Here is a 23,150-nt window from a genome sequence, read left to right as displayed (position 1 = left end):
CCCCACATAGACCTGTCCGGGAAGACTCTGAGCCCACTGCTCTGGTTGGATAGAGCCAGGTGGGCCCAGCTGCTCCCCCCAACGTCCCCTCCCCCTTCCTCCTCCAGGTACAATGGCCCCAACCTGGTTCTGAAGTACGACCGGGCCCAGAAGCGGCTGGTGAACATCGCGGTGGACGAGCGCAGCTCCCCCTACTACGCACTGCGGGACCGGCAGGGCAACGCCATCGGGGTCACAGCCTGCGACATCGACGGGGATGGCCGTGAGGAGATCTACTTCCTCAACACCAATAATGCCTTCTCCGGTAAGGGCTGGGGGCCTCGGGCCTCCCCCGGCCCCCACCTTCTTCCTCCCGGCACTAGCTTACTGTCACTGGCTTCCCCAGGACCTCACTCCGTCCCAACAGAGACAGCCCCAGGAGGACCCGTTCTTCTCTTATGCGTGAAGCTGTTTCTCACCTCCCAGCCCCTGGAGAGGGAGGCCTTGAGCAGAAGACCTGTCCCCCACCTCGGACTTCACGTCCTCCTCCCCTCCCAGTCCGAGCGGCAGCCCCGTCCTCCTAACTGACCCCTCCTCCCTTCTCCCCCACTCCTGGTGGCTCAGCCACTCAGCACTTCTCACGCCCATAGCCCACAGACGACTCCCTGGCATAGCCCTCTGTGCTGCTTCCAGGGAACTAAAATGCTTTGAAATCCTTCAAAGGCCCCCATAGCTTTCAGCTGAGCTCATTTTTTCACCGCACATTCCTGCAGAGCACCTACAGCGTGCCAGACCAGAGGTGGCAGGTGCTGGGGCTACAACTTGGTGCAAGACAGGTCTGGGGCCTGTCCTAGCCCAGAGTGCCATCCCAGTCACTTCGGCTCTTGTGTAAATGCGGATTCTGACTCAGCAGGCCTGGCTAGGCCCTGAGATCCTGCATTGCTAACATGCTCTCAGGCTATGATGCTGCTGCTTGTCCAGGGACCACACTTTGAGTAGTGAGGTCCTACACACCAAGGAATGGCTGAGAGAAACTGATGCCCAGAAGGCTACATAATAGCAAGAGTAATGATAACAACTAATACTTAAGTAGCACCTACTATGTGCCGGGCCAGGAGCTAAGCACTTTGTATTAATCATCTCATTTAAGTCTCACAATAGCTCAATTAGGTAGGTACTGGTGTGGCCCACTTTATAGTTGAGGAAACTGAGGCACAGTGAGGTCATATGACTTGCCCAAGGCCACACACCTTGTTAAGTCCCAGGATTCAAACCCAAGTGTTTGACTCCAGATCCATCCTTTTAATCAACACACTGTATGGCCTTACTCAATCCGATGCCCTCGGGGCCTAGTGGAGAGCCAGGCTCCTGGTTGGTGCTCAGTGTTTCCTGAGTTGGGGGACTGTGTTCTTGGGGCTGCAGGTGGAAGTCTGCTCCCATGGGGCCATAACATCTGCAGGGAAGTCCCAGGCCATGGCTTCCTCCTGAAGGATGCAGGGCCCAGTGCCCCTTTGGGGCCGGGTTGGACATGCACTGCACTCTTCCAGATGGCAGCATCTGGGTTGGTCTGAACAACACCCTGTGGTTCAGACCTGTGAATTCACCATTCTGGACCCTCCCAACCTCCTGGAGGCAGGTGATCGCCTGGCTGTGGGGACCACCTTCCCTGCTCCCATACACACACACACACACACACACACTCACACTCTCTCTCTCTCTCACACACACACACACACACTCACACTCACACACACACACTCTGGCTTTACCCTGGGCCCATAATGTTGCCCCTGCTGGTTGCTGAGCCCAAGCCAGGATCCAGCCCCAGACTGCCCCTGCTGTTGAGCCCTGCCATGTGCATGAATGGCAAGGGAAGGGGTTGGGGCTGGTGCCAGGGGCAGGGGCAGGCGGAGCTGACTGGCTGACAGCCAGCTTTGTGCAGCCGAGAAACAATGAGCCACAGCCCCAAGTGGTGTTTTATGGGTTTTCATCTCATCTTGCTACCAAGTGAGGCCTGAGAGATAGTAATTATCCCTACACAAATATCAGGGCATGATTACCCAGCTGGATTTACTGCCCTCTCTCCAGCCAAGCCAAGATTGGATTAGGACACAATTAATTGATGGGCTGATCAACCTTTAATGTGGGGCAAGGTCAGGAGGGGAACAGCAGCAAGGGACGGCTGTGGAAGGAGTGAGTGCCCAGGAAGATGCTGGAGGGACGCAGAAATGGGGAGAACTGAGAAAGGAGGTGTTTAACGTGGGCTCAGCGGGCACGATGCCAGAGGAAGGGGACAGACTCTTCCTACTCACTGAACACGGAGCACCGGGGCTGGGACCCGACCGTCAGGTGTCTCGAAGCAGCAGCCCTCCCACGCTCTTAGAGCGTTTCATCGTGAATTCTCGAGCAGCGGTGCTCAGCCCAGGCTGCACACTAGAATCTCCTGAGGAGCTTTAACGTGCCCAGTTCCCAAGGAGCATCCCAGTCCAGTCCAATCTGAACCTCTGGGGGTGGGACCCAGTTATCAGATTGGAAAGCTTTCCAGGTGATTCCCTCGTGCAGTCGAGGTTGACAGCAATACCCCAGAGTCATGTTGGTTCCGTGCTCAGCCTAACCATCACCCCATTTACTCACTAATGTATTCACTCATTGGGTAAGTATTTACTGAGCACCTACCGTATGCCAGGCACTATTCTAGGCACTGATGATGCCCCAGTGAATATAACAGACAAAAATCCTGCCCTGTCTCTCCAGTGCAGTCTTATATTTCTCTAGGAATCTGACTCCACTCTCCTAGCCACTAAGTTCCTCAAGGGCAAAGTCCACGTATTGGTTACTTTGTGCCTCCCTCTGGCCCAGCCAGAACTTGAACATCCTAAGAGTACAATTAAAACTTGATAAATAACTCCAGGAAGAACAGACAAGGCACAAGCATTTGGCCTGAGAGAAGGTTTGCCAACAGAGGGAAGACAAGAAGAGGCAGGCAAATGGAGCCCCCAGGAAGGTCCCTCTGGGAGAGGCTGGCGCTCGGCCCCCAGAGCTGGGGTAAGGGTGACACTGCCCCCCAGCCTCAGCCCCAGGCGTGCACCTCCCAGTGACCTTCTGTGGGTTTGAGGGATGTCTGTGGGTTTGAGTTAATTTTTCAGTTGAGTGATTCAATTGATTCATCGACAGTGGGTGGGGTGTGGAGCCATTTGTGCCAGGTCAGCACTTCCCTGGGTCCAGCTGGCATGACGCTCAGCCATTGCCACCCTGCCCACAATGAGGAACTGGCGATCCTCTCCAGGAGCCCCAGCCAGCCCACACCTGCCCGTGGCTTATGACTGGGGGCTCCTTTAGCCTGTGCCCAAGCATTGGAGAGACCTCTGGAAGGATGGACCCACCCTGTCCCTCAGCCAGCTTTTAGGATGTCAGCACTGGGGTCCTGCATCCTGGCAGTGTCCCGTGGGAGTCAGTCTGTACAAACCTGGGACATGCCCCTCACCTACTGGGTGACCTTGGGCAAGATGCTTGACCTCTCTCGGTCTCAACCTCTTCACCTGTAGTACAGGGAAATCATATCAACTTCATAAGTTCAACTCCCTCCAGTAGCCCCACAGACTGTATCCAAAGTCTTTACCGTCACACGCCACACACCCCAGGCTGTGAGCCAGTCGCCCTTCTGGCTCCGTTTCCTCCACTCCTCCTCTTGCTCGCTGCTTTCCTACCCGAGGCCTTAGTACTTGCTTTTCCCTCCGCCTAAAATGCTTTTCCCACCATTGTTCTCAAGGCTCACTCCTTCCCTTCATTCAGGCCCTTTCTCAGATGAGGTCTTCCCTGAAAGACTTAAGACCGTACCCTATCACTCCCTATGCCCTTAACTTGCTTTATTTCTCTTCAGAGCGCTTACTGCTGTCTGAAAATATGTTATTTATTTGTTTGTTGTTCATCTCTTCTACTCTTCTGCTAAACACCATGGGGACAGAAACTTTGTCCTGTTTTCTGTTGTATCTCCAGGACCAAAGAAATGCTTATGTCACTTAGTAAACGTTTTTTTAAATTTATTTTATTTATTTATTTATTTTGGCTTTGTTGGGTCTTCGTTGCTGTGCGCGGGCTTTCTCTAGTTGCAGCGAGCGGGGGCTACTCTTCGTTGCGGTGCACAAGCTTCTCATTGCGGTGGCTTCTCTTATTGCGGAGCATGGGCTCTAGGCACGCGGGCTTCAGTAGTTGTGGCACATGGGCTCAGTAGTTGTGGCTCGCGGGCTTAGTTGCTACGCGACATGTGGGATCTTCCCGGACCAGGGCTCGAACCCCTGTCCCCTGCATTGGCAGGCGGAGTCTTAACCACTGCGCCACCAGGGAAGCCCATAAACATTTAATATATATATTTGAATGAACAGCTGAGATAATGAATGAGAAATACTTATTACGGTGTCTAGGACCTAATCCATGCTCTCTAAGCAACAGCTGTTATAATTCTGTGGCTTGAAGAAAGGCAGAGACTTTAGAAACATCCTGGATGGAGGGGCCACAGGCCTCCCTCCCGGCCGCTTGAAGAGAGAACTCTTGGAGCAGAAAGAGAAAAAGGCCATCATGTAAATAAGACACCACACAGATGAGGGTATCAGGTAGGCACAGCTCAAGGGTTAAGAACTGGAAAGTGGTAAGAGGGAGGGAACAGAGGAAGACTGACCACAACCCCAAGAGGCCTGGGCCAGGAAAGCAGCGTACAGCTTAACTGACCTGGAAGAGTACTAGCCAGTGTGTTTCAGGCAACACTACTCTGTAAAAAACCAGGTAGGAGTGTGTGCAGGACAAAGGCAGACAAGAGGCCCGCTCCAACACCCCCTCCACATCCAGGAACCCAGGACCTCCTGCAGCTCCTGCCCAGAGCCCATCCCTCAGAGTTCCTGCGCTGGCTACTCCAGCTGCTGCTCGGCTTGGCCCTGAGCTCTTCTGCCCACGTGACCTGGCCTGGGGTAATAGGAGTATGGTGCTGAATGGGTCACTGTGGACTGTGAGCCCCACACCCTACCTTATTTATTAACTCATTCAGTTCAGCAGAATGGTCACTGACCATCCACCATCTTCAATCTACATATACCTCCCTCCCTTCCTACACAAATATTAGCATGCTCTGTTCACAGTGCTGCCCTTACTTTTTTGTTTAACAATCAGCTTTGGACAGTATTTCACAGCAGCACACAGAGAGCTTTCTCATTCTTTTTATGGCTGTATAGTACTCCATTGTATAGATCTGCCATTTGTTGAATTGGCCCTCCATTGATGAATAGTTAGATTGCTTGCAAACAGTGCCACCGAATGAATAAGCTTGTACAACATGCCATTCTCCACAATTCCAGGTGTATCTGTAAGGTAAGTTCATAGAAATGGAATTGCTGCATCAAAGGACTATACAGGGGTAGTTTTGATGGCATGGCATGTCCTTCAAAGGGACAGTCCTAATTACACTCCTATCAGCCCTGATACCAGTGAGCCTTTCCCATCCCAATAGTCTCACCAATACATGTCATCATTTTAAAAAATATTTGCTAATCTGATAGGAAAAAAATTGGGATCTAAGTGTAGTTTTCATTTTTCTTAAAATGAGCGAGGCTGAACATATTTTGTTATATTTGAGTCCCTTTTTTCTCTTGATTATCAGCCTTCTTCGTACTGATTTGTAGCACCTCTTTATAACTTAGGGAAACCAGCCCTCTGTCTGTCATACAAGTTGCATATAGTTTCCTCTTGTTTGTCATTTTTCTTTTGTCTTCACTCATGGTGGGTTTTGCAGCACAGAACATTTTTACTTTTATTAACTTGAATTTATGACTCTTTTCTCGATGGCTTCTGAGCTCCATATTATACTTAGGCCTTCAGCAGGGCTTTTGTAACCTCTCAGAGAGGAGGCTTCAGTCACTGCGCCAGAGAGAAGAATGGAAATCGGGGGCGCCTTGCACTTCCAGGCTCTTCTGCCCACCACAGCAAATGAGTCTGCCTTGAGAGTACACCCATTGTCCACAGCTCTTCACTCCGGCCCATTCCTGCTGCACCCAGATGCTCTACACCTCGCTTCTCAAAGCAGCTTTTGCAGCCCAGCACTGGCAACAGCTGGAAGCTCATAAATTTGCAGAATCTCAGGCCCCACCCCAGACTGACTAGACCAGAATCTGCATTTTACCAGGATGGCCAGGACTTCCTGTGCCTGGTAAAGCCTGACATACACTAACCCTGAGGCTCCACCCTCTTTTCCTAGGATCCTCTAAGCCCTAAAATGGATCCTAGGGTCTCCTGATCCCCAGCCATGTTTCCCTTGGGCACAAGGCCCAGATTTTCAGCTCACCCAGCATGATCCCATTTGGGGAGACGAGCACATGAACTGCTCAGGCTCCCCGCCCCCATCCCCACTGTGCCTCATTCCCACGTGGCCCCAGAAGAAGCAAGGATGGGATGAGGCTGTCAAAGCAGCATCATAAAGAGTATGGAGCCCTGAAATCCATTTCCTCGGTCCTAACAAAAAATACGGTTCCTCGGGAGCCAGGACTGCCCTCCACCAACCCCCGCCCAGCTATTTATTTATTTATTTTTAGTTTCTGCTGTGCAGCAAAGTGAATCAGTTATACATATACATATATCCACTCTTTTTAAGATTGCCTTCCCATTTAGGTCACCACAGAGCATTGAGTAGAGTTCCCTCTGCTATATAGTGCGTTCTCATTAGTTATCTGTTTTATACATAGTAGTGTATATATGTCAATCCCAATCTCCCAATTCATCCCACACACCCCCTTCCCCCTTTGGTAACCATAAGTTTGTTTTCTACATCTGTGACTGTATTTCTGCTTTGCAAATAAGTTCATCTGTGCCATTTTTCCAGATTCCACATATAAGCGATATTATATGATATTTGTCTCTTTCTGACTTACTTCACTCTGTATGACAATCTCTAGGTCCATCCATACCGCTGCAAATGGCATTATTTCATTCCTTTTTATGGCTGAGTAATACTCCATTATATATATGTACTACATCTTCTTTATTCATCCCTCTGTCAGTGGACATTTAGGTTGCTTCCATGTCCTGGCTTTTGTAAACAGTGCTGCAGTGAACATCAGAGTGCATGCATCCTTTCGAATTATGGTTTTCTCTGGGTATATGCCCAGGAGTGGGATTGCTAGGTCATACAGTAGCTCTATTTTTAGTTTTTTAAGGAATCTCCATAATGTTCTCCATAATCTGTCCATCTCTTTAATATGTGCTGGGGGGCTTTGCAGTCAGACCCCAGTTTGAGGCTCGGCATTGCCACTTAACAACAGCTGTGCATCAGGTAAACAGTTTAACCCTCTGAGCCCGATTTCTCTCTGTAAAACAAAGAATCTATCTTCCTGACGCGACTATGGAGAGGACCAACTGAGCTAATGTGGGTGATGCACTCGGCAGAGGGTCACCGGATTTCTCTCTTCTCCCTGGGACGGAAGAAGGAAGACTGAGAAGGAAGAAAGCCTGGTCTTTCCCTTCCGCCCCAGCTCCAGCCTCACTGCTCTGCAAGCTGCCATCCCTCCTGGCCAGCGAGCTCTTGGGCATGCCTTCTCGGCCACCTTATGATCCCCTCAGAGGCCAAGCTCCTGCTTCCACCCTCGGCTGGCCCGATGTCCCTGCTTCCATCACTAACCCCGCACTGTGGACTGGCTCTGATCCGCCACACCGAGCCACGCCCTCCCGCCCCTCCTTCTCCAGCCTCCTGCACCCAGCGTTTCTTCCCCACTTTCCCTGTAGCGTCACCCGGGATCGTGCCTGAGCTACTCCAGAAGTGGCCTCCCCTCTTCATTTTCTCCCCTGTTAACCCAAATCTCACTCCACTGCCAGGTGAATCTTCCAGAAACACTGTCTTCCCCAGATCAGAAACCACCCATGGCCCCTTCAGCCTCAGTGCTGGATTAGTGGCTATCTCCTGGCCTGCCATGCTGTTCCTCCTGCACCTGCACAAACCCTCCCCTCTAGGCAAACTCAGTGTCCCCTCTGTGCCTTTGCCGATGCTTCCCCGCCTGGCCTCAGCACCGCCCCTCCTCTCTGCCTAACGGGCAGTGGAGTGAGTGCTCAGAAGCACAGGCTTTGGAGTCAGAAAGACCTGGGTTTGACTCTGTCTCCACCACTCACTGGCTCTTGGGCAATTGACTTAACCTCTCTGCCCCTCAATTTCTCCATCTTTAAAATGGGGCTACACCACCTTTCAAGGCGCCTGAGGGGTTTAGGCAAGATGATGATTGTAAAACAACAACAAGTGCTTCATGCAGAGCCTGATTATACTCAGTGCTCTGCACACTGGAGCCGTGCTACTGTTACTCTGATGCTTTGGTTCAGGTGCCTCCTCTGTCATGAAGCCCTCCCTGATCACTGTGGCCTGATTTCACAGCATCTCCGCGATGTACTGTCCTGTTGTCTCTGCGGGGCTCTGCTAGTTGGGGGAGTCATAGGCAAGTCCCCTTGCCTCTTGTGCCTCAGGTCCTTCATCTGTAAATTGGTCCTGAAAATAGTACCTACCTTGTGGGCTTGTGGCGAGGGTTAGTGAGTGAATGTATGTGAAGCGCCTGGCACATAGAAAGCTCTGTAGGAACGTTAAGTGGTATCAGTTTTACCACAGTCCCATGGCACCTCCTCTGCCTATCTATCCCTCCTGTCGTCAAATGAACTATAAGTGCCCTGAGTGAGGGACTGAGACTCCTACTTCCATGAGGCCTCCCCCAGCACCCAGCAGGGAGTGGTGGGCCCTTGAGCCTCCTCCACTTGGCCTTCCCAACTGGCCACCTGGCAACAACTGCCGGTTCCACTGGGCTCTGAGACCTTCAAGGCTCCCTTAATGCCAACACGCCAAAGTCTGGGTGGGAATGGGAGTCCTCAGATGTGCCTCTCAGAGGGGCCATGACCTCCAGAGCCCCCTACCCTGCCCTTGAACGGCCTGTTTCTCTCAGGCCTCCGGTCTGTAGGAGTCACCCCCAGGGACTCGGGAGAACCCCTCTCTCCTACAACTAACAGCCTCTCTTCTTCCCAAGCTGCTGCCCCCGACTCAGTGAGTGGCCCCAGGGCAGAGTGCAGCTACAGGGAGCCAGAAGGTGGGATTACACGCTGACATGGGCCAGGGGCCAGTGCTGGGTGTTTATTGCCAGTGCCATTGACCCACACAGCTCACTGTTTATCTGTCTTCCTGACACACCTAATTACCCAGGTTGCAGCTGCCAGAGCGTTTGCTCTTCCTAAATCACAGGCTCCCATCCCTCCTGTCGCCCAGGCCTCCAGGCCTCTGCCTGCAGAAGGGCTGCCATTGATTTTGCTGTTCCCATTTATGATCTACAAGGCTGTGCATCACTGTTGCACATTCTACCTTAGTTTATTCTTCTGGGCGTCCCTGGTGAGCTCAGAAGCCAGGAGGCTGGAACGGGGGAAGAGGTTAACAGTACGTGGCGCCCTAACCCCTCTGGCCACAAAGCCCAGAACGTGGCCCGAAGTCAACACCCCCGCGCAGCAGTTTGCTAAGAACAAGGCTAGTTCTGCCGGACGCTGACAGGTGAGCTGCAAAAAGGGGTTCCATGGCCGCGTATGTTTGGGAAAGGCTGGCTTAAGTCAAATTAAGCCCGTGATTTATTGCAGGACTTTTCAAAGTTTCGATAGACTGATGTCCACCAGGAATCTCCAAGGGTGGATGGAAGGTGCAGTCTTTCCTGAACACAGACGATCACGAAATCTTTTCTCCAGGCAGCTGGCAGAGACCAGGGTTCAGCAAAGCACACTTTAGGAAATGTTGGGAAATGTGAGCAGGAGGAATTGGGGGTGATGAGGCAAACAGAGGGGGATAGAGTCACCCTGGGCTCGTTTTTTCCTCTTGTCTAGCTGAGGCAGGAACTCGGCGGCTTGAGAAATTTCTCCAGCTGAATGCAGAGGTGCCCATCAGAGCTCTGCAGAGCCCCAGCTGCCGGCAGCTGCTTTCTCACCTAGGCTAAGCTTTGGTAGAGTTTAACCTCGGGATTTCAGGTGGGACTAGACGAGCTGGAGGTAGAGTCTAAAGAGGCCCTGGTTTGACAGAGAAGGGCAAGGGTCGCTTGCTGTTGTGAAAGCTGGGCACCCGGAAGCCTGCAGTGCCATCCTCGGAGGCCCCACAGGCATCAGAAGGCGATGACAAGGCTGCCACTGCCTCGGGAACAGCCATGAGGATGGCAGTCTCAGGCCACAGTCCCTTTTCCGCAGTCCTGAAATCCAGAACGCTCTGAAAGTCTCAAATGCTTTTTTTAACTTCGTGGGAAAGTGAATTGATAGCAAAACCTGTCCTGAGCTGACGTGAGCTATTTATGGGCTTTATTTGTCCCACCTAGTGTGACTATTCATATATTTCACTGCAGAAATATTAATGTGTTTAATTACAGGGTGCTGCCCCAGTCCCTGATGCGGGTGTTATGGAATAAACGGTGTATGCACTGTGTTACTTTTCTGACACGTGAAAGGAAAAAAAAATCTCAATCTCTAGACACATCTGGTCCCCAGGGATTGCGATGAGGGCCCGGGGGCCCGGGGTGGCACAGAGCAGCCAGAGGACAGTCCCTGCCTGCCGACCCGGGGCCCCAGAGTTTTCGCCTGCAGTTCCCACAGCAATGCTGGGAGGGAGGAGGCACAGCCGTTACCCCCAACTCTCAGATGAGGAAACCGAGGCTGCGAAGAGTCTAAGGAACTGGCCAAGGCCCCGAGCAAATGGGAGTCAGAGCTGGACACAGGCTCAGGCCCTCTGAATCGGCACCTGCGCTTCTGTTCAGATCAGCCTCCTCAGCGGCCCCCGTGGGCTGCCCTCCCAAGCCAAGCAGCTCTGTGCAGACCCCAGCTGCGGCCCCTCAGCCCAAGCCCCACCCCATAGACGCCTGCGGGACTCCTGGATCTGCCTTCCGCTCTGCTGGGAAAGGGCCTTCCCCTCCTCCTCTGCGCCGCCGGGAGGGTCAGGCAGAGTGGCACAGCTCCGCCCCCGTGCCAGCTCCCTGGAGTCTGGCGAGCATCCCTAAGGCCAGCTCCAGGCCCCACAGATGATGTGCCAGCCCCTGTGGGTCCCCGGGGTCTTAGGAGGTCCCTGTGTGAGGCCACTCAGAGAGCACACCCTTTGTCCTCTCCCAGGTAGAGCCACCTGAGGAGCCTCCTGTGCACAGCCCTCACCTGCACACACTCACACTCATCCACTCACTCTCACACTCATTCTTACACTCACTCGATCTCACACTCATTTTTACTCACATTCTCACTCACCCACCCACTCACTCCTGTGCATTCCTACACACTCACGTTCACACACTTATCCTCACACTCACACTCACTCTTACACTCACTCTCCCCATACTCACCCTCACCGCACCCCTGCAGTGCAGAGCTGAGGTCCCAGAAGCACCTCAGAGTGTCCCCCCGTCTATGAACGGGAATAATCACTTCTGTCTAGGACCTCCGACCCCTTTGGGGGATGGGTGGCGCCGTGCTAAATCTTTCAGGTGCATCATCTCATTTACCCCTTGAATTAAGCTGGAATGCAGTTATTATTGTCGTCCGCATTTCCAGATAAGGAAACTGAGGCTCGGACTTGCCCAAAGTCAACAACTAGAGCCTAGAAGTAGAATCTCGGTAGAACCGAGCCTGAGACTCAGTCCCATTTACTCTAAACCCCAAGTTCCTGACCACTGTGTCACCTGCTCCCCTCAGGCTGCGCCCATTGCCTCTCCACAAACCCTCACCCCATCGGAGTGCCGACCCCACTGCCATCCAGTTTTCCTGGAGTGTTGGTGACACACCTGTCAGAGCTCAACTTCCAGCCCCTTCCTTGATCTGGACTTAGAGACCCACCCGCCAGCCCGGACCATTTCTTCTGAGACCCAAATCAGGTCCTGTGATTCAGCAGAGAATGAAGGTGGCAGCTCCTGGAGAAAGAGACGTTCTTGGTTGAGTTTGGGCGTGAAATACTGGCAATCCCAGGGTCGTGCTCATGGCGCGGCAGGAGCGCAGGGCAGACCACGAGATCCCGGGTCAGCTCCAGGCCCCAAGACCCCGTGTTGAGGGTCAGCTCAGCACACAGGAGTGGGCACACAGCTTCCCAATCTCCTGAGGGCTGGGCTGGCCATTTTCATAAGCCTCAGAGTCTCTTCTCTCAACTGAGAAGCCCTGCGTGTCCTCAGGAGAGGGGTCGCAGCTGCCCAAGCACTCACCGTGCAGCAGGCGACCCGTCCACCTGTGGCCCCAACCTCTGCGGTAGGTGCCGCACCAGCCACCAGCCCTCCCTTCCCTCCTCTCTCCAGGGGTGGCCACGTACACGGACAAGTTGTTCAAGTTCCGCAATAACCGCTGGGAAGACATCCTGAGTGACGAGGTCAACGTGGCCCGTGGTGTGGCCAGCCTCTTTGCCGGGCGCTCTGTGGCCTGCGTGGACAGGAGGGTGAGTCCAGGGGTGCACGGGGGCCTGGGGAGAAGGGGGGCACACAACAATGTGTCGGCGAGGAGGAGAGCACCAGGCATACGTCCCCGGACAGAGCATGGCTCCCGAGGGCAGAGCCCAAGGCCGCTCCCACAGGGCCTTACACATAGTAGGTGCTAACATACTTTCACATCCTTTCTCCCCTGAGGCCTTTCCAGCAACCAGGGGCTGTTATCATTGTGTCCACTGGACAGAGGAGGGCACTGAGCCCCAGCTTGGAGCAGGGACCTGCCTGAGGACCCAAAACAGATGGGTGGTGTGGCTCAGATGTGAATCAGAATCTCTCAGCTCTGAACCTCGTGTTCATTCATTCATTTATTCAACTCTTATTTATGAAGTGCCTACTATGTGCCAGGCAGTGCGCCATCAGGCCCCCTCCCCCATAAGTATTTATGGAACAAATGAAGGCACAAGCAAAGTGGCTCGTGGGTGGGTGAGTGGAGGGTTGCCTGAATGTACAAGTACTTTAGTTAATCCATAGCTCCATCAATCCTTTCCCACCCGGCTAGTCCACCCGGAACACAGGTGCTCAACTCGGAGTGTGGGGGAGAAAGGCCGAGTGGGGAGGGCGGGAGCAGCTGCAGCCATCTGCCCTGTGGGGTGCCCACCCCCCACCCCCGGGCGTGCGTCCCGGCCAACCCAGCCAGAGCCAGAGCGTGGAGTGGAGGTGATTTATCCCTCCTGTCACCTGCTTCCCTGCCGCCCCCTCCCTGGCTTTACGAAACAGTCCTCACTAAATCAGGGACCCAGCTGCTGCCCAGCTTCCATGGGAGCATCTCTGGCCCCCATTCTGGGGACAGGCACAAGGGGGCCAGCTCATTTCGGGACTGAGTTGGGGACTGAGATGGCACCGAGGGGATTGGGGATTCAGCGTGAATCTTCACAGCAGGGGCCTCCAGGCCTTGGGAGAAGGCAGGTGCCAGGTATAAATACTTATTTCTTATCAAGCTGGTGCTGGGAAGAGCACCAGGCTGGGCTGTGAAGCCACACTTGGCCCTGACCTGACCCTCCTGGTGGGAGGAAACTGGGAGGCGGCTCAGCGAGCGGCCCCAGGGACTGGGGGTTCTGGGGGGCACCAGGCCTGACCGTGCTGCTGCCGGGCCTCTTCCCGTGTCTCCTCCTGGCTTCCTGTCTCGCCCCTTCAGGACCAGGGCTGCCACACTCGGCTAAGGCAGGAATCTTCTCAGCACTGGTGGGAGGGCCTGAAGGTTAATCACAAAGAGACTGGCTCTGTCCTAACAAGGTCATCTGAACACCAACGCACTTAACCACAGGAGGGAGGCACCATATGAAGTGCAAAAAGAGAAAGGAAAAAGAGACACTTCTGCACGAAGCACAGGAGGCGGGCACTTAGCGGCTTGCTCACTCCCTACTCAGGCCCAGCCTCAGGGAACTAGAAAACGCCCGCACAGCTGGTCTGCCACCAGGAGAGGGGCTACTTTCTGTGTCCAGCCACCACCTTGGCAACCCCTGAGGCCTGAGAACTGTGGAGAGGTCAATGCCAGTGTGGAAGTTGAGAGACAGGGATGCAGTGTGGTCTGGGAAAACACAAGAGCAATCATAATGTTAAGAATATAATATTAACATAACAAAACAATAATAATATAATAATAGCTAACGCTTGTTAAACTGGCCACGTGCCAAGCTCTGTGCTAAGTGGTTTCCAGGTACCATCTTACTGAATCCTCAAAGTAAGCCTATGAGGTACATGTTATCATTATCCCCATTTTACAGATAGGGAAACTAAGGCTTCTAGCAGTAAGCTACCTGATCTTGGTCACAACAGTAAGTGTCAGGCAAAGGCAGGAATTGAGCCCTGCCTGGCTGAAAATAATCAGATGCCTTTTACCTCCCTGCTGCCCTGCCTCTGGGTAAACCCGTATCAGATACACATTTCTAACCCCAGGTTCTATTACAACGTCTGACCTACTCCTTCCTCAGCCCCACAACCCCTGCCTGGGGCCTGGTAGCATACCTGCTCTGGACTAGCGGCATCAGCATTGTTAGAAATGCAAATTCTCAGGTCCTACCCCACTCCACCCTCCAGACCTACCAATCAGAGCCCCTGGGGGTGGGGCCCCGCAGCCTGGGTTTCATCTAGGCCCAAAGGTGACTCTGACTTATGCTAAAGCTTGACAGCTTCGCACCAGGTAATAGCCTCAACCCCTATGGTGTGTGCCGTTCTCTCCTGCTCCCCTCGCAGCCCTCATCCGTTCTCTGTCCCAAGCCTGGAACACCTCTGCCCTTCATCTTCAGGTGCCTCATCACTCATCCACCTTTCTGGATCCAGCTCAAAGCCGATCTCTTACAAGAAGCGTTCCCTGATCGATAATGATTATGCCTCATGTTTATATAGCATTTTTATCTTTTCAAAGACCTTTCACATGCGTTGTCTCAGTTCATCTTCTCAGCAACTCTGCCAGGAAGCAGGGGGGTTATGATTCCCACTTAACACGTGAGGAGATACGGCCAAAGTGGGTGAGGGACCTGCCCAAGGGCACAGAGCCAGTTAGGGGCAGAGCTGTGACTAGGATCCAGACTGACAGCCCCAGACCAGTGGTTCTCAAAGTGTGGTTCCTGAAACAGCAGCACCAGCTTCACCTGGGAGCTTGTTAGAGATGCAGATTCTTGGGGCTTCCTGAATCAGAAACTCTGGGGTTAGGACCCAACATCCATGTTTTCATAAGCCCCCCAGGTGATTCTGAGGTTGGCTACAGGGTGAGACGCACTGCCCTGGACCCAAAGCTGCAGAAACACCTTCCTTCCCCTGGAACTAGCTCCCCCTCCCAGAATTATTGTGGTCAAGTTCACATGTGAATTTCTGCAGTCTTCTATAACTGTAACACATCTATGTTTTTCTGTCAACCCAATACACTGAAGTAAGGAACTAGGTATAACTGAATTTTATAAATATCCTAATTTCTAGCAGAGTGCATTTCAGTTCATCTGGGCTTAATTGCCCATTTGTCGATGAGATTGCTAACAGCTGGTAGGGTCAGGAAGCGTCACGGTGGTGGTGCACTTTCCCCTTTGTCCCCATTCATTCTCTCTTCATCCAGCCATTCTACACGCATACACCAAGTTCGTGTGATGGGCAAGAACCTTTCAAAGTTCTCCCCTAATCACAAAACCATGCTGTAAAGCAGTGCAACTCAAGCTTCATTTTTGTGTAGGGATCACTGGGGATCTTGTGGCAATGCAGGTTCTGATTCAGCAGGTCTGGGCTGGAGCCTGAGAGTCTGTATTTCTAACATGCTCCCAGATGACATGGATGCTGCTGGTCCAGGGACCACTTTGAGTAACAAGATTTGTAAAGCATCGATTCCCAGGTAGCAGGCTAGAGACTCAGGGAACCAAAAATGAAGGGGCCGAGAAGTCTTTACAGAACAGGTTGGCCACCTTCTCCAGCGTCCTCCCCCGACAAGCCCCGCCTTGCTTTGACATTCTGACAGCATTGAACGAACCGTTTGTGGCTTCCCGACATTCATCACTCTCTGTCTCATCTCTGCCTGGAAGGTTCTTTCCCCTGCACTTCACCTGGCCAAGACTTCTCTTAGAAAGCCTTTTCTGAACTCCCCATGGCTAGGTGCCCTTCCTCTGGGTTAAGAGCCCCTCTTCTGTGCACCCAGGAAACCCTGTACACACTCAATCAGACATATAATTGTTGATGCGTCTGCTTCCGCCAGGAGACCCTGAGCTCCTTCCTTGGCTTCACCCACCTGTTAGACCCAAGTGGCTCTTAATCAGTTTCCCCAAAGAAAATGGTCCCAAAGAAGGGATTAAGTGACCAGTTAGGTGAGAGGGGGCTCTCACGGGACCATTGGACGAGAAATAGAAGAAAGCAAAGAGGGCTGAAAAGAGGCGGGTGACAGTACACTTTGCTCTCTTAAATTCAGCTGTTTTTCCTGGGTTGTTTTGTGTTTATAGCCTCCTTCGGTTTTTTTTTTTTTTTACTTTTATTTTTTATTTAAGTATAGTTGATTTACAATGTTGTGCTAGTTTCAGGTGTACAGCAAAGTGATTCAATTATACATACATATATATCTATTTTTTTAAGATTCTTTTCTCTTATAGGTTATTACAAAATACTGAGTATAGTTCCCTGTGCTATACAGCAGGTCCTTGTCGGCTTCCTTTAAACTAGACTATAGGCAACCTAAGGGCAAAGACTTGGTCTTAAGTACATTTACACCCCAGCACCTTGCACATCGTTAGAGCTCAAGAAATATGTACTGTCTGGTTAATTGGAGGGAAATGCTGCAAGGGATAAGAGGAAAGCTAGAAAACTGATTGAGAAATTGTGTGGATCTCCTGGGGGAAAGAAGGCATCCATTGAAGAAATAGCACCATTATAATAACAGGCAGGAAAGAATCTTTCATCGGCCGTGTCTTGGACTAGAGAAGAGAATGCCTACAGCAAGGAGCTGGTGCCCAGGGCTTCTCCTGTATGCAAAGGGGAAAATATACATACATATTTGAGACAGTGTTATAAAGGCAGAAGCAATATACTATTTCTTTCTGGTAACGTGGGAAAAACAAGGGGGTGGAAGTGGGAAGGAGGAGCCTGGCATAGCCGAGCCTATCGAGCTACCCAAGTGGAGGAGTGAAGAAGTACAGGGTGGAGGTGGGGCAGGGAGATGGCTCACGAATTTGCTTGTCATCTTGGCTGGAGCGAGCTAGAATGGGAGAGCGAGATGGAGAATAATGGGAATTGGTAGATCAATCAATCAGCAAATATTTATTGAGCAGCTACCCCGGCTGGCAGCTGGAGAGAGCTCAGCTGGAGGAGAAGGCACATTAGAAAACTGTCTATAAAAAGGTGGTTGTGGAGGAGAGGGAGGGATGTGCTTCTGGAACAGGATGGAAGGAAAAGCGGGGCCGCTTTGCTGTAGGACTCTGGGGGTGTCGTGCACTTCATAGCCTCTATGAAAAGCACCTCTGGAGTTGTGTCGTGCAAGGTCACGCACGCCAGACCCCGGGAGCAGAGACCGAACCTGTGAAAGAGCTATGGTCCTGCGAGAGGAGTGGGGGAGCTGCTCTCTGCCCCCACCCCCACCCCGCTCCGTGGTCCTGCTCACCTACCCTCCTTCCTTCCTCCTCAGGGCTCCGGACGCTACTCCATCTACATCGCCAATTACGCCTATGGTAATGTGGGCCCTGACGCCCTCATTGAAATGGATCCGGAGGCCAGTGACCTCTCCCGAGGCATTCTGGCGCTCAGAGACGTCGCTGCTGAGGCTGGGGTCAGCAAATACACAGGTAGGCGGAGTGACATGGGGGGCTGTGAGCTGGAGGGGCTGGGGGCTGGAACCCTGCAAGGCTGAGTCTAATACATCAGAGACCACCGGAGAGGGTGGGTTTGGGTCCCTGGGGAGGGAGGATGAAGGCTTTATTCCATCCCACCACCCATAGACGGCTTCTTCCCACGCGACCTCTCCAGATGATGAGACATCTGGCAGGGGTGGGCTTTGTTGGGGGGGGGCCCAGTGGGTGACGTCAGACATAGCCAAGAACATCACCACCTCTTCCTCTCCTTGGAACCTCTTGCCCCATTCCCTGCTGTAACCCAAATGATGGGTGAACAGGTTCTGTAGGAGAAAACTGACAAATCACAGAGGCCAAGATTTAAAGCATTCTTTATTGCCAAACAGCAGATGAAATTATTTACCTACACATAAGCGGCCAGGAATTGAGTGCTAAATCCCTAAGCTTCAGCTGGGTCCCGTCTCAGATAACTGAGCTCAAAGAATTGTGTTCTTGTTCCAAAGCCTCTCCAGCACTTTTTTTGAAGTCACGCTCCCCGCACGTCTTTCTGGATGGGGGACCTATTGTCTGAGTCTCTGACAGGGAGATCGTTCTAGGGAAGGCTGTTTTTCTAATTCCAGCACGGCTGCTGACTAAACTCTGATAATCTGCCAATAGACTGCTGATGGCAGAGCAATCCAGTTCCTGTTTACGGTGGCAAAAATCAGGAAGCCAGAGGTGTACACAGCTTCTCACGTGAACTCTGGCCTCACTCACACCCAACCTGCACTTTGGGTGTAGAAATTCCCTCAGTGGTTGACCTTCCCGATATATCCATCCCAATTTGCACTACAGACTTCCAAGTGGCAGCTGGCCTGGATCCAAATTTGGGGGCTGGAAGGATCCTTTAAGGGTCATTTGGGCCATCCCCCTGCCTCCAGACACCTGGGTGGTGGCATCCTCTCAAAGTCCTACCCAGAAAGGGTTGTCACAGCCTCCCCTGAGTTGACCATGCCTTTCTCCAGCCAGCTCTCCACCTCAGTGAGAGGAAGAGATTGATGTTGACCTGTCTGACAAAGTTTGTGGGAACAAATGGCTAGACAATAAAACAGTTTGCACAGCTCAAGCTCCATCAGAATGCGCGAGAGCTCTGCCTGGGAACGTGCAGCAGAGAGGCTGAATGTCAGCAATAAACCATGTTTTCCTGGGAAAAAGAATAAACATGCAGGAGCTTCAGCCTCGACTTGTGCAGACAATTTTTCTGAACAGTTCCCAGTTCTATGCACTGGGCTGGTTTGGCAATTAAGTGCCTTGATCTGCAGGAGAAGGAGGGTAGACAGGGGAGCTGAAGCACTTGAAAATGATGAGCTGGAAGGGAGGCAAGGTCTGGGAGTGAGGGTTATACACAGAATCAAAGAATTCAGAAGGTTGGGGCTGGATGTGAGCATAAAGAGGACACCGTTCACGCTGGTGGGGCTGGCAGAAGGGCTGGCAGGAACCAGGGAAGGAAGGAAGGGAAGGAAGAGGAGACCACTGAGGAGCACAGGGTGGGGATAGGGGCACCAGCCAACTGTGCCAGGCTGTGCTGGAAGGACGGGGCAGCTCAAGGAAGGGACAGCAGTTTCCGTGGAGCATGCAGGCAGGCCAGGGCAGCTGGCATGCCCAGAGGACACGTTAGAGCAGCTTTGGCTGACAAGAACCTATTTGGCCCACCAAGTTACTATTCTGTCTGCCCGCCTTCCCCAGCCCACCCTTCCCCTGCCCTCCAAGCCCCCCAATGCTACCGTGCAGCCCCCGTCATCACTCTGTTCACAACACGTGGACATCTGGCTGGAAAACTAGGCCAGAGCAACCTCCTGAGCCCCAGGAATGGACCCCAAATGTAAGGGCCACCACCAGAGCCCGGTCTGATTGCCGAGGCTCTGCCACGTGGCCAGTGCTCAGCTCCAGGCTGGTGCCCTGGGGCCTGGGGAGGGGGGAGAGACGCAGGCAGTGAGGGAAGCAAGCCATGGCCAGATGTGCAGTCAGAGAACTGCAGGTCCCCAGAGCCAAGACACACAACACCCATCTGCCAGACAGACCCTGGAAAACCTCCTGTTTGCAAAAGAACAAATTGAGGTCCAGAGAGGAGAAGAGGCTTGCCCAAGGTCACACAGGAGGTTTGCAGAGAAACTAGCACTTAGAGCCCCGGCCCCTGATGCCTAAACTGCCACAACCAGCTGACCTTTCTGATGACCTCCAGCTTGAGAATCCTGCTCCAGCCTGCAAGACAGAAGGGGTCGGTGAAAGAGGAAGGGGCACGACCACCGAAAACTCAGCCCCCGGGATTGGCCCTCCGGACTTTAATTGCGGCTCCTGTTTTTTTTGTGTTTTTGTTTTTGTTTTTGTTTTTTTGGCTGAAACAGCTGCCTGGCCTGGGCTGCTCAGGGCAGCAGGGGGTTGGCCCGGGCATCCCGGTCTGCAGGCCGGGTAATGGCGAAGCCCGCACCGGGCTGTCCGGCTCCGCGGGAGGAGCGGGGGAGGCATCTTGTCCAGACTCTGGATTCTGCCGGCGGCCGCCGCTCTACTGGGTCACAGTGCCATCTAGCGGCCAGCGCGCCCGCTCTCGGGGGACTCGAGGGCCCCTGGAGCGTGGCGCAGCCAGAGCCGCTGGTGCAGAGCTGAGCAGAGGGAAGGCCACTCCCCCATGGTTCCTGGTTCTCCAAGCCCCCAGCTGCCTGCAGTCTCTTGGACCCTGAACTGCCCTGCATGGGAATCCTGAGAACTAGTTCTCCCCATGAGAGAGCCAGGCAGGAACTCAAGGTGGGGGAAGGTGGGGACCAAAAAGTTTGCACTGCTTCTCTGGCCCCGAATGATCTCAGGAACGTCCCATAGCCTCTCTGAGGACCTTGAACTAGCCGTCGAGCAGAGCTGCTAAGTGGACAGGATCTGGAGCCAGAGTACTGGGTGCAGATCCTGCCTCCACCATGTCCTCCTGCCCAGGCAGCAGTGGGCAACTTCTTAACCTCTCTGGGCCTCAGTTTTCTCACCTGAAAAATGGGGGTATTAAAGGAGATAAACATAGAGTATGCCTGGCACAGGGCCTAGCACACAGGCAGTACCCACCGAGTGTAGCAGACATCAACACCCTCCTCTGAGGTTCTGAAGGAAGGATGCCAGGACCCTCTGCTGGGCATCTCCTGGGTGAAGGGAGCCCAGGGGGAAGCACAAAGCAAGCAGGACTAACCCCTGCCCTGGAGGTATTCTGCATGTGTCTCCTGGCATGTCCTCCAGTCCTGGGCACAGGAGTGGGCATCTTCAGCCCTATTCCCACTGGAATCCATCTCTCTTCCCTTCTTCACTCTGGACCCTGCCTCCCCCTGGCCTCTACTTCCTCCCCAGGAGCTCTGCAATTTGGCCTCACCCTTTTAGGGAGCATCTGTCCAGGCTGCAAGGTGGTGATTAAAGAAGGCTTAAAAGAAATTTGGAAAGAAAATGAAGGTGGATTTATGATATTGGGTGGGGAGTTTTGCTGTTGGCTGGGAGCAGTGTAGAACAAAGCAGAGGGCAGATCTGATTTATAGGAAGTCATTATTGGAGGAGACGGAGATGCCTAAAGCCCAGCTGAGGCCTTCTGGAGGACCCCTACCAGCCGCTCCAGAGAGGTGACCCGGGGCGGCAGAGTGGGGGCCTCAGAGTCTCCCGGGTTCCCAGGCAGTGCTGGCCTTTCGGTGGGAGTGCAACCAGACCTGTCAGCTGGGGACAGGCAGGGCTAGAGTGACAGGCTCCTCAGCCAGGGCCCGGGACCCCCTGGGAGTACAGCCACAGGCCCACCAAAGCCCCAGGAAACACAGAGTGTCAGAAGCATAAGATGATTGACAGGGAGGGACATCACTTTTTATTCAAAGCAAACACAGATGTTATAGAATACAAATGCAATCTTGGTACACATTTTCTTCAGCTAAAACGAGAGTATTTTTTCTTTTAATGTCAAGCCTATGGCTGGCCATTCTGGGCCTTACCAGGAGTACAGATCCCTCTTCTACTGAGAGGGAACTTGAGTAGAAATGTTTGAGAGCATGCTGTGGGGAGAGAGTGGCTCTGGGGTCACTCAGACGTGGGTTTCAACTGTGATGCATTGCCTGCTGGCTGCAGTTATGCCTCCCTGAGCCTCGGTTTCCTCACCTAGAAAATGATGAGGTGAAGTGAATCGTGCATGATACCTAGTACACAGGACTGAACTGGAGCTATTCCTGCCCCTCCTTTTCCTGCCTTCTCTCGTGAAACAGCTACTTCCAGCCCCCTCCCTGCCTCGGGGGGTGGGCACACAGAGAGGAGCGACTTCCCTCCTGTACCCACCAGGTGCCCAAGGTTTGAAAATCCCCACCAGTGGACAAATGATGGAGCCTGTCCTCCTGCCACCCCATCTCCCTCAACGTCCTGCAGGGACAGACCAGAGGGATTCGGGGTGAGTGGGAATGTCCTTGTCTAATACCCTCCACACCAGTACGCTCGGAACCCTGCCCAGCATCTGGACCACTCTCAGAGGACCCGGGGGTAGCGACACCAGCGCTAACACAGTATGATTCCGTGTTAGAATTTTCAGGAATGTTAGGCTGTTACCATCCTGCCCTTCTCACACTTCCTTCTCCAACACACACACACACACACACACTGTCCATTCCTCCACCCCTGCGTGTTCCAGTGCTTTGCTATTCTTTTACAATATCCTGGATGTTCTCGGCAACCTGCAGGCCTTAGCACCCACTAGAATCATTAATCAGCAGAATAATCCCACAGGTCCAGTTTCCTTGTCTGACAGCCTCGCAGTGGAGCCCCCATGGTGCAGACTGTAGAGGGGCCCAGGAGGATGCTCTGAAAAGTAGAGCTGGAAGGAGCCTTGCAGACCTTCTCATTCCCCGCTCCCCTTCACGGAGGGAGACCAAGGCCTGGAGGGCACACTTCCCAAGTTCCTGCCTCCAGAGAAGGTGCAGGGGCCGGGCAGCCCCTAGAGGCCTTTCCTCAGCACCACGAATCCCCTGCCTCTTCCTCCCGGGCCCTCTGCTGTACAGTCCCCGCAGCGTGCACCCGCCCCGCTCCCTGCAGCCTCTCTTTCCCTTCCCCACCCCCAAGCCCGAGGGCTGCCCTGATGCAGTCTGAGAGGGATTGTCTGCACCCTGATTGGACTTGGGTCTACATCTCCCAAGTGTAAGGGTTCAGAGGTTGAGGGGTGCAGTTCTTAAGGGTAAGCGAGGCTGCCCCGTGGGCTCAGGCCCACTGAGCGGATCAGAGGGGATGTCAGAATGTGGCAGGAGGAAGAGGGGGCCGTAGGGAAGCATTTTCCCTTGTCACCACCTCTTCCACCCTGCCTGGTGGGCGGAGTGAGAAGCCTTCAGGAAGGGCTGGGCAGGGAGCAGCATTCACACCCAACAGCAGAACAAGGAGGCCTTTGAAGCTTGAAAGTGCTGGAAAAATA

General features: G+C 53.3%; 1 protein-coding gene across 2 annotated transcripts in view; it reads left to right on the top strand.

Annotated features, from left to right (window-relative positions):
* CRTAC1 (cartilage acidic protein 1) overlaps positions 1-23,150 on the top strand; it is a 137,298-nt gene that overhangs the window by 84,353 nt on the left and 29,795 nt on the right. For both annotated transcript variants that reach the window (XM_082631384.1, XM_082631383.1), the window contains exons 3-5: positions 108-304; positions 12,276-12,412; positions 17,554-17,710. In XM_082631384.1, coding sequence (XP_082487510.1) covers positions 108-304; positions 12,276-12,412; positions 17,554-17,710 — 491 coding nt within the window. The remainder of the gene's footprint in view (positions 1-107; positions 305-12,275; positions 12,413-17,553; positions 17,711-23,150) is intronic.

The sequence above is a fragment of the Mesoplodon mirus genome (assembly GCF_964341445.2).
Source record: "Mesoplodon mirus genome assembly, chromosome: 2".
Taxonomy (NCBI): Eukaryota; Metazoa; Chordata; class Mammalia; order Artiodactyla; family Ziphiidae; genus Mesoplodon; species Mesoplodon mirus.
Note: the sequence above shows the minus strand (reverse complement) of the source record. Positions and strands in the feature narration are given on the sequence as shown.